This window comes from Suncus etruscus, chromosome 10 (assembly GCF_024139225.1).
Source record: "Suncus etruscus isolate mSunEtr1 chromosome 10, mSunEtr1.pri.cur, whole genome shotgun sequence".
Taxonomy (NCBI): domain Eukaryota; kingdom Metazoa; phylum Chordata; class Mammalia; order Eulipotyphla; family Soricidae; genus Suncus; species Suncus etruscus.
In genome coordinates this window covers 50,390,577-50,402,580 of record NC_064857.1, presented here as the reverse complement: position 1 = coordinate 50,402,580, position 12,004 = coordinate 50,390,577, and the positions used below count along the sequence as shown (strand labels likewise).

Genomic DNA, 12,004 nt, shown 5'->3' with positions numbered 1-12,004 from the left:
ATATATATATACATATATTTAAGCAATTTCTTTTTTTTTTTTTTTTTTTTTTTTTTTTTGGTTTTTGGGCCACACCCGTTTGACGCTCAGGGGCTACTCCTGGCTATGTGCTCAGAAATCGCCCCTGGCTTGGGGGGACCATATGGGACACCGGGGGATCGAACTGCGGTCCGTTCCTTGGTAGCGTTCCTTGGTAGCGCTTACAAGGCAGACACCTTATCTCTAGCGCCACCTTCCCGGCCCCAAGCAATTTCTTTAGGAGTAAGATCTATAGATTTTCGGGTGGGTTAGAATGAGGGACCACATCCAGTGGTGCTCAAGGTTTACTCTTGGGTCTGCACTTCAGGTATCACTCCTGGCAGGCTCACAGGACCATATGGGATACTGGAAATCAATACTGCATGCAAAACAGCATCTTACCAGCTGTACTATCTCTCTGGCCCTAGGTACATCTTTTTAAAGTGTAATCTGCAAAGATAGTAGAATACTTCCTTATTAGATAAGTTTCCCTCAATTTTATTTTATTTTTGGTTACTCCCTCCATTTTAAATATTTACCTGTGTTCTAATTTTATCAAACTTGTGGAGACTGGGATTGTATATAGGAGAATGTCTGTGCCTATTGAATGTTTTCATTTTTTAAATTAATTTTAGGGGAAAGGTAGGCTAAACTCGGCAGTGCACGGGGTAGTGCTCTTGGTTTTGTGTTCATGAGTGACTGTTGGTGGTTCTTGGGGGAACATCTGTGGCACTAGGTATTTGAACTGGGGTTGCTGGGATATAAGACAAGCTCCTAACCTCTACTATTTATTTCTTCATCTTTAGAATGATCTTAAAGAATATTTATCAAAGAAATTCTATTTGTGTGTCTGAGTAAATTATAGTGCATGTTACCTGTGCTGGAGTACTTGCTTCTATCCCTGTAACTGGTGTTAAGGGTTCCTGAGTACTTCAGGATTTGACTCAAAAACAAACAGAATTCTTTTTGCTCTATTTAACAGCTATTATAGTCAGTTTATGTTATTCATATTTTCCTAGTGCAAACCAGGAATTTCTTTTAAATGGCTACTAAAGCACTTAACGTTTCTGTTAACAAATCATTTTTAATACCAAGCAAGCTATATGTTCTAATTAATGTTACTCCTTTAACACTGTGATTTTTAGATGATAATTGGAAGACAGAATATGTTCCAGTGCCTATCCCTGTGCCTGTGTATATCCCAGTACCTATGCATATGTACAGTCAGAATATTCCTGTTCCTACGACAGTTCCCGTTCCTGTAAGTCAGGTTTTAAGTTTTTATTCTATTTTGAAATTTATTAGGCATAGATGAGAGAACATTGTTACAATTACATACCTTTACTACCAGTAAAGTGGAGGGTTGAAATGTAGCCTTTCTTCTTTAACTTAGGTTTGATGAACTCTCTTGTAAAGATTGCTTTCTGTTTAATCAGATGTGTTCATACTAGTGAATAATATTTAGCATACTATGTTTTATGTTTTAGTTCACTTTATAAATATTTTTTATGGGTCTGTGGTAACACAGATGGTAAAGTTCTTGCCTTGCAAGTGGCAGACCTGGGTTGATTATTGGCACCCCATATGGTACCTCAAGTACCTTGAGGAGTGATCCCTGAACACTGGGATGTGGCCCAAAAAGAAAAAGAAATACCGTATTTTCACTCTATAAGATGCACCTGACCATAATACACATATAGTTTTTAGATGCTTTTATTCCCTGGACTTAGGTTTCAGCTCCAGGTGGTACTTGCTATATAAGTTGCACTTTCTTGGGGGGGAAAGTACTTCTTTTTTTTTTTTTTTTTTTTTTTTTTTTGTTTTGTTTTGTTTTGTTTTGGGCCATACCCGTTCAATGCTTAGGGGTCACTCCTGGCTAAGTGCTCAGAAATCGCCCCTGGCTTGGGGGGACCTTATGGGACGCGGGGATCGAACCGCAGTCCTTCCTTGGCTAGCGCTTGCAAGGCAGACACCTTGCCTCTAGTGCCACCTCACTGGCCCCGGAAAAGTACTTCATATGGTACAAAAAGATACTGTACTTAATAAGCAGTAACGTATAGAACTGAAACATTGAGACTAGAGAGATAGTACAGCTGGACACTTGTGTTGCATGAAGACCAACCTGGGTATGATGCCTAGCATATCCCATCTGGTTCCTTTGAACACTGCTAGGAGTAATTCCTGTGTGTGGAACCAATAGTAATGAACATTGCTAAGTGTAACCCAACAACCCCCCACCCCCCAAAAAAAACAACCAGAAACTAAAACACCCAACAACAAACAATAGTTTTTAATGTAAAATACTATTGTTAGCCACAACAGTTAGGTACTATATCAGGATATCATTGTCATAGTTCTATGTGGAACAGAAATACCTTAAAATTAAATTGTTAAAAAAAAAAATTAGATTGTTTGTATTTTTGTTTTAAAACTTAGCTGCTTGCAGCCAACCTAGAATGGACTGTGCTTCAAATCCCTGCATCTTATATGGTCCCCTGTTCCTGCCAGGGGCGATTTCTGTTTTGTTTTGTTTTTGGTTTACACCCAGCAGCGCTCAGGGGTTACTCCTGGCTCTAGGCTCAGAAATCGGCTCCTGGCAGGCTTAGGAACCATATGGGGTTCCAGGATTTGAACCACCAACCTAAATGAAATTCAAATAAATGCCATACCTCCATGCTATCTCTCCGGCGATTTCTGAGCTCAGAGCCAGGAGTAACCCCAGAGCGCTGCTGGGTGTGACCCAATCCCCCCCCCCCCACCAATTAAAAAAAACATAGCTGCTTTTATATGATCTTTTTTGTGTATCATAGTTTTTATGTGCAGTTCTGCTTTGTGGTTTTAGTTGTTTATTCTATTTATTTATTTATTTATTTTTGGTTTTTGAGCCACACCCAGTGATGCTCAGGAGTTACTTCTAGTTCTGCTCTCAGAAATCGCTCCTGTCTTGGGGGATGCTGGGCATCAAACTGAGATCTGTTCTGGGTCAGCCGCATGCAAGGCAAAAGCCCTACTGCTGCGCTATCGCTCCGGCCCCTACTTTGTATTTTATTTAAATCTAGTATGGGATTATAAAGTTGATTGTAGTTGGTTATAAAGTTGATTTACTTTGCAAAATAATTTTTCATGTGGAAATGCCTTAGAATATTAAGTAAATGGTAACAGTAATTACTTTGGTTAAATAGGTGCCAGTTCCTGTTTTTCTGCCTGCCCCTTTGGACAGTAGTGAGAAGATTTCCGCAGCAGTTGAGGAGCTAAAAAGCAAAGTTTCTTCTGATCCCCTTGATTCAGAGTTACTTACAATGACAGATATAATGACTGAAGATGATGGGAAAACAGAAACTTCCAACATAAACAGTGAGCTGCAATATATTACCCCTTGTGAATAAGTATATTCTTGTTTTTAATAAGAATTCTAGTTTGTCACAGGGAATGGTAATTGTCATTCAACTTGATAGGGAACCATTTCAAAACAACATGTATTTTCTATTATGTACTCTCATTAGTATTTGAGAAGGTAGTACTTTTAAAAATACTCTGCATATCAGATGCTTTACTATAAAAGTTTGCAAATTAGATTTTGAATAGAAACAGTTAAAAATATCTAGACTGAAGTTAGTATATTAGTTTTCTTAATTGTAAAGTTGATACATCTCAAGATGTCTTTTTGAGGCCTATTATTCTACCGTATTTTCCGGCGTATAAGACGACTTTTGAAACAAACAAAAAAAAAAGTCAACTGAAAATCGGGGGTCTTATATGCCGAGTATATCCCGAAAAATGTTTCAATATGCCGCTAAACGAAAATTGTCTGAATATTGATTGCCACAAAACGAATTTTCCAACTCGATCCTGCACCAATCACTGCCAGTCTGCTTGGACTGCCTCTCTAACTCAGCCAATCCAAGCAGGCTTTTTATGCATGCAAATTAGACAATGTTCTGGACCCAAATCTACACTGTAAAAAACCTGCTCAGATTGGCCAGAGTCAGAGAGGAAGTCTATTACAGTAGAACCTTTGAACCTTTGCTTGTTGTGATTGGCTCACTGTGGTACATACAGTTGCAGCACAGGAATGTTCTGTCTGATACAGCGAATATAGGCCTAAACCTATGTTTTAACTGCAAAATTAGGGGGTCGCCTTATATGCCCAGTCGTCTTATACGCCGGCAAATCGGTAAATATTCTTACTCTTCATTTACAAAGAAATTATTTACTTTTGCTCAATTAAATATATTTCTGAGATTTTATGTTTTGATTTCTAATATTATGAATTGATTACAGGTGTAATTATTGATACAGACATAATTGACTCAGATCTGCTGAAGAACTCTGACCCAGAGACACAGTCCAACATGCCTGATGTGCCATATGAACCAGATTTAGATATCGAAATAGATTTTCCCAGAGGTATTCAATAAACTGCTATTTTATTCTTTAAGTATGAACTGTATTTTAGGGAATTATGGAATTACAACTATGTTTATGGTTAAAAATTTGAGTTTGTATCATTGTCTTTATGGTTCATATGTACTTTTACCTTCTTACTAACATAAAATAATGATTAACTTCTAAAATGAGGTATATGGTGAAAGTGTAGTCATTGGAGAGAGTACAGCCAGTAAAGGTACTTGGTTTGCACCTATTAGACAGACCAAAGTTTTGATTGATCCTTGTCACTAAATATGATCCCCTGTGTACTGCTAAGTGTAAATCCTGAGCATCCTAGGTTTCCCCAAACCCAACATTTATCAAGGTACTGTAGACAAAATTTAAAAATAGAAAAATCAATAAAGCTTGCTTCCCTTCAGAAAAGATTTTATTTAAGTAAGAAAAAAAGGAGAAAGGGTAGAAAATCTCTCATGGTATGAGATGGGTGTCTTCTAAACAGGATTCCCAAGATAAGTGTCTTTGAGGGCTGAGAGGCTAATATACTTGTCATGTACTTGACCAATCTGTCCTATCCTGGTATCTCATAAGGTCAAACCCTACCAGGAGTGATCCTGATCATTGAGCTAGGAGTAAGTCTTTATAAACAGTTGATGTGACCCCAGAGTAATCAAGAGTTGTGTCTTTTAAAAATATTAAATTAAAATATTGGTTGTATTTTTCTTAAGATCTTTTGCAAAATTAAGTTCACCTTCAATATGACAAATTTGCTTTTAGATCTTTTGTTGTAAAAGAGGTGTACCCTACCTTTCATTATTTAAAAATTCTATCAATGGCTAGTTTTTTTTTTTTGTTTTTTTTTTTTTTTGGTTTTTTTGGGCCACACCCGTTGACGCTCAGGGGTTACTCCTGGCTATGCGCTCAGAAGTTGCTCCTGGCTTGGGGACCATATGGGACGCCAGGGGATCGAACCGTGGTCTGTCCAGGCTAGCGCAGGCAGGCAAGGCAGGCACCTTACCTCTAGCGCCACCGCCCGGCCCCCAATGGCTAGTTTTTATCACACCATTTAGTTTTTTGGTTTTTGGTTTTGGTTTTTTTTTTTTTTGTTTGTTTGTTTGTTTTGGTTTGGTTTTTGGTTTTGGTTTTTTGTTTTTTGGGTCACACCCAGCAGCACTCAGGGGTTACTCCTGGCTTTAGGCTCAGAAATCGCTCTTGGCAGGTTCGGGGGACCATATGGGATGTCAGGATTCGAACCAATAACCTTCTGCATGAAAGGCAAATGTGTACCTACCTCCATGCTATCTCTCTGGCCTCTGATTTAAATTTTTTTTTTTTTGATTTAAATTCTAATAGTAATTCTCAGGTATTTTTGTAAAATAGTCTTGTTGATACTCATTTTACATAATTTTATTTTATTATTTTGGGTAGCTTCCCGAGCACTGCTAAGGGAACCTGAGTCCATTCTTGGTAATACTGGGTCAAACTCTTAATTGGTCCAGGACATCAAACTCTTGAAAGGCCCAGGACACAGTGCTCAGTGACCTTCAGGACAATACTTGATAGTCCCAAGTGACCTCCAGGGCTGCAATCTGGCAGTGTTTAGGAGGCCATGTGGATGGAGCCAGTGATCGAATTCTGGTCAGGTGCATAACCCATCTATTAATTCCCAGGGCTCTTTTTATATATATATATATATATATATATATATATATATATATATATATATATATATATATATGCTATTAAGAGTCTAGGCAGGGTTTAATAAAACATGTTGATTTGAAAAATTATTGCCTCCACACAGGCACAGGTTATCCCCATATACATTCCCCTTTATTATTATTATTTTTTTTTATTTTACAAAAAGTTGTGATTAGTTTTTGTGTTTATATTAGCTAAGCTGTGTTATAAGCCTATGCAATTTGTTTTTAAATAAAAATATTTTGGTTTAATTGATAGCTGCTGAGGAGCTTGATATGGAAAATGAATTTTTATTACCCCCTGTTTTTGGAGAAGAGTATGAGGAACAACCTAGACCCAGATCTAAAAAAAAGGTATAAAATTTAAGTCTTTTTGCATTCACATAGTTCTCTGTCTAGAAATTTTTATTTTTAACTTTATTTATTGATTGATTGGTTTTTGGGCCATACCCAGAGGTGCTAAGGGGTAACTCCTGGTTCTGCACTCAGAAATCACCCCTGGCAGACTGGGAGACCACCTGGGATGCCAGGAAATTGAACCAGGTCCCTCCCGGGTCGGCCGCATTCAAGGCAAATGCCCCACTGCTGTGCTAATCTCTCTGGCTCCTAGAAATATTTCTATATAGGTAGATAGAATAAGAATATAGTGATCTTCAGGTTATACCTTTAGAGTATTAATAAATATTTTGTTTTTTGAATTTAAGAAGACTTTTAAGAAAAAGTATTTGTAAGTAATAAAATTGTCATTCAGTTGTTTTATATAGAGTAAAAAATATTATTGGTGCACCTCTTAGTTGCTAAAGGTAAGGTGCCTGCCTTGCCTGCGCTAGCCTTGGATGGACCGAGGTTCGATCCCCCGGTGTCCCATATGGTCCCCCAAGCCACGAGCAACTTCTGAGCACATAGCCAGGAGTAACCCCTGAGCGTTACCGGGTGTGGCTCAAAAACAAAAACAAAAAAAAAAGATTGATGTAGATAAATGGATGAAATGTTGTTCCAAAAAAGTAAATAACAAATATCTTCTAAGAATTGGGGTTATTTTCAAGAACTTGTTTTTTTCATGACTATATTAGGTGAGACAAAGAAATTAATAAAATTAAGGTACACAGTTTATTATATCTGATCTTTTTCAAGTATGCCATCACAGAGAAATCTTCTTGGATAGTTTGATAATGGAGGTAGATCAAACTCAAATAAACAAATATAATTGTTTAATGTATTAACAATTTTCTGTGTGCTCTGGTTTCCAGCATAAATGCAGATCAGAGTTAATTCTTCTCAAAAGTGGCTTTCAGGATGCATTTTACAGTGGGTAGTGTGTTTGCCTTGCATGTGCCTGATGTGGGTTCAATTCTTAGCACCCCATATGGTCCCCCAAATAAGTCTGAGTTTGGAACTAGGAGTAACCTCTGAAAACTGCTAAGTGTGGCCCCAAAACAAAAAAGAGGGGAAAAATTACTTGCATCAATTTCCCCCCAAACTGAAAAAGAAATGATTATTTGTAATAAAATGAAATTGGACTTACACTGACACTACACAAAATGAAGTAAAAATACGAAAACCTTAGAAGGCCCAAGTATTTTTGAGCTTAATTTTGGTAGTATTTTTTAGATACAACATCAGAAATACAAGTAGCAAAAAGAAAAGTTAATTGGATTCTATAAAACTTTTGGGGGGGTTGGGCCACACCGGTGACAATAGGGTTACTCCTGGCTATGCACTCAGATATCGTTCCTGGCTTGGGGGACTATATGGGACGCCAGGGGATCAAGCTGTGGTCCATCCTAGGTTAGCGCATGCAAAGCAAACATCCTATTGCTTGTGTCACCCCTCCGGCCCCTATAGAAACATTTTGCACAGGAATCAGTGTCATTAAAAACAAAATTAGAGGGGCCGGGCGGTGGCGCTAAAGGTAAGGTGCCTGCCTTGCCTGCGCTAGCCTTGGACGGACCGCGGTTCGATCCCCCGGTGTCCCATATGGTCCCCCAAGCCAGGGCAACTTCTGAGCACATAGCCAGGAGTAACCCCTGAGCATGTGGCCCAAAAACCAAAAAAAAAAAAAAAAAAAAAAAAACAAAATTAGAACGAGTTGTTGAGTGGTATTTTTCTAGAAGAATAAATTTAAGTGTCATTGAAAGTTCTTAAGTCATTTATTTTTCTTATTAGTGGTTTTCACAATTTAAAATTTTGCTCAAAGTGGGGCTAGAGAGATAGATAACTCAGCAGTGGGGCACTTGCATTGTATGCGGCTGACCCAGGAAGGGACCTGGTTCAATTCCCGGCATCCCATATGGTCGCCTAGCCTGCTGGAGATGATTTGTGAGTGCAGAGCCTGGAGTGGCCCCTGAGTGCCACTGGGTGTGGCCCAAAAACCAATCAATCAAGTTTAAAAATTTTTATACAAAGTGATTTATATAGAAATATGATATTCCTGTATATGCATTTCAAGTCATGCTATAATGTAACTGTTCTCTAATTCAAGACTACCAGTCAATTTAAGCATGAAATATATATATTTTTTAATTTGCTTTTGTTGGGAAATGGTATACATTGTCTTGAAATAGTAATTGATTTTGCCAAAAAAGAATTTACGTCGTTTTTTACTGGTAGGGAGCCAAGAGAAAAGCTGTATCAGGATACCAGTCTCATGATGATAGTTCTGATAATTCAGAATGCAGCTTTCCTTTCAAGTACACATATGGTGTAAATGCTTGGAAACACTGGGTCAAAACTAGGCAACTTGATGAAGATCTTCTGGTGTTAGATGAACTAAAATCCTGTAAGTATTCTGATTTTTGTTGCCGTACATTAAATTTAAAAGTCAAGGTTTATTGGGGGGGGAAAGTCAAGATTTATTAAGATTTGTTTAAAAAAATAAAGAAAACTTTAAAAGCTGTTTAAAACACTTTGAAGCTGAGTAGAGCTCTTGCCTCGAATGTGGTTGACTCAGGTTCAATCGTAAGCACCCCATATGGTCCTGGAAACCCACCACTAGTAATTCTTGAACACAGAGCCAGGAGTAGCCAAGTGTGGCCAATCCCCCCCCCCCCCCCCAGAGATCAACTATTTTAAATAAATTTCAATGTAGATTTCTTTTCCTTTTAGTTTTATTTTTGTTTTTGAGCCACGCCTAGCAGCATGGCTTTGTGCTCAGAAATTGCTACTTGGCAGGCTCGGGGACCATATATGATGGCTAGGTTAACTTTGTGCAAGGCAAATACCGTATCCGCTGTTATTGCGCTGGCACTCCTTTATTTTACTTTTTTATTTATTTTAATTTTATTTTTTAGTAAAATTTAGATGATTTCTTAATCCCTGTATCAGTAACAATATTACTAATTTTTCATCTTATTTTTGTTTAGCTAAATCAGTAAAGTTAAAAGAGGATCTACTTGCTCACACCACAGCTGAGCTTAACTATGGATTAGCTCATTTTGTCAATGAAATTCGAAGACCAAATGGAGAGAATTATGCACCTGACAGCATCTATTATCTTTGTCTTGGAATACAGGAGGTTAGTAATTTGATGGCCACATTTGAATATATATATATTATTATTATTATTATTAACAATACTTGTGATGATGTGATTTTGTTTTGTTTTGAGTCACATCTGGTGGTGCTTATGATTATTCCTACAGTGCCTTGGGGCACCATATGGGGTGGCAGGGATCAAACCCAGGTTGATGCATGCATACTAACCTACTGTAATGTCACTCAAGCCTGATAGGATAGTTTTTAGAGAGGAAAAATGCTCTGAGAATATTAAGCTTAGCATTATAGAGCCTGATCATTGCCTAACAAGACAAAGAATGGAATATCTTTTGAAAACTTTAGAATATTCTAAAATATTTTTTAATTGATTGTCGGTGTTTTTGCTACAAAAGAATATATTCCTTTAAACTCCCAAGTTCTCTTAAAACTTCACCACATCCAAAATGAGCTTAATATTGAAAAGTAAGTTAAAGACAAACACTCAACTCATATTTTTTGTAACAGGCAGATCTAAAAAGGTTGTATATTTGCTGCCATGTATTTGATAATCATGACGATATCATTCCCTCAAAATAGCAAATAAATGAATTACCTTTATGAGTTATGGTGTATGTGTACGTACATATAGATCCATACTGGTTTTTATGTAAACATAAAAATACAAATAATTCTGTTTCTAACTTGTTAAATAGTATAACCTCTCACTCCTACATAATCATCTTATAAAAGATCATTATTTGTTGTTTTAAATAATTTTCAAATTTATGTCTGTGAATTGAGTGAATAATTACCTTAAGATCAGTTTTAGGTAATGCCATCTAGGCCTAGAGAAATTCTACAAATTAGAATCCAGAGGTCAGAAAGGATCCTATATGTGTGAATATTTAGTTTTTGTTTGTTTTTGTTTTTGGCCACAGTTGGCAGCCCTCAGGGGTTATTCCTGGCTTTGCACTGAGAAATCATTCTGGGAAGCCTTGGGAGACCATATGGGATATTGGGGATCAAACCTGGGTCGACTGCAAAGCAAATAAATGCCCTACCTGCTGTACTATTACTCCTGCTTCTTATATATATATTTTTTTTTTTTTTTTTTTTTTTGGTTTTTGGGTCTCACCCGGCAGTGCTCAGGGGTTACTCCTGGCTCCACGCTCAGAAGTCGCTCCTGGCAAGCACGGGGGACCATATGGGATGCCGGGATTCGAACCGATGACCTTCTGCATGAGAGGCAAACGCCTTACCTCCATGCTATCTCTCCGGCCCCATATATATATATATTTTTTTTTAATGTGGCAAGTAATAGGAGATCTTTTATGTAATTTATGTAATTGTTTGCCATAAATTATATGTTAAGCTACTAAGAGATGGTGACAGTAAATAAATTACAAAAATTGTAAATTATTTTACTTTATACTGGACTTTAATTCTTTATGATATGAATTTGTCTAAGATGGTCTAATCAGCAGTGGTAAGGTAGTTCATGCTGCAAATTATTATATATTCAAAGGCCATAATTTTGCATTAAAAACAATTTAGTAAGCTGTATTTCTTTACTTTTCTTTGGTAGAATTGCATGTACTTTTCAGTTATATATTTAGGTGGTATAATGGGTCCTCTATTTAGAAAAAGCACTGAAAATGGGGACAGAGCGATAGCACATCAGTAGCGCGTTTTCCCTTGCATGCAGCCAATCCAGGATGGACAATGATTTAAATCCCGGTGTTCGATCTGGTCCTCCAAACCTGGAGCGATTTCTGAGCGTCTAGCCAGGAGTAACCCCTGAAAGTCACCAGGTGTGGCCCCTCCCCCCAAAAAGATAAAAGTACTGAAAAGTTTTTCTTTTAGTTTTTCAGAAAGCTTAATTATATAAAAAAAATCATGCTTGAATTTAACTTACATGAAACTATTGTCTTTATTATTCTTTGTGATCAGTCATAGAAATATTAACTGTAGAACTCATATAGAATATCTATATGGGTTTCTAAAAACTATATGTTTCTGAAGAAGTTGACTAGGTCTTCCCTAGACCATTTTAGGAAGTGAGATTTTATAGTTTTATAAATACCGTGTTTTTCTCTGTAAAATAAAACAAATTAAGTCTTGCCTATGACTGATCCTGTTTTCATTCCTCGTACCAGGTATTGTCCCCTGAATAGAGTCAGGAATATCCTCTGCTTATGTTCTGGTCCAGGATTTGTAGATCTCTCTGTTTTCTCCTTTTACTTCCAATAATATGTGGTGTTAGCATTTGGAAAGTATCAGGTGTAGGTAAAAGCATTTTAGTTCTGTAGCTCCAGAATGAGTTGTTAACTACATAAAAAATATTTCTGGGGCTGGTGAGGTGGCGCTAGAGGTAAGGTGTCTGCCTTGCAAGCGCGGTTCGATCCCCAGCATCCCATATGGTCCCC

General features: G+C 37.3%; 1 protein-coding gene across 1 annotated transcript in view; it reads left to right on the top strand.

Moving 5' to 3' along the window:
- The window catches only part of ZMYM2 (zinc finger MYM-type containing 2), a 106,826-nt gene that overhangs the window by 83,268 nt on the left and 11,554 nt on the right, over window positions 1-12,004 (top strand). The window contains exons 16-21 of the mRNA XM_049782604.1: window positions 1,164-1,279; window positions 3,201-3,372; window positions 4,300-4,425; window positions 6,364-6,458; window positions 8,715-8,883; window positions 9,467-9,618. Of these exons, the coding sequence (XP_049638561.1) occupies window positions 1,164-1,279; window positions 3,201-3,372; window positions 4,300-4,425; window positions 6,364-6,458; window positions 8,715-8,883; window positions 9,467-9,618 (830 nt within the window). The remainder of the gene's footprint in view (window positions 1-1,163; window positions 1,280-3,200; window positions 3,373-4,299; window positions 4,426-6,363; window positions 6,459-8,714; window positions 8,884-9,466; window positions 9,619-12,004) is intronic.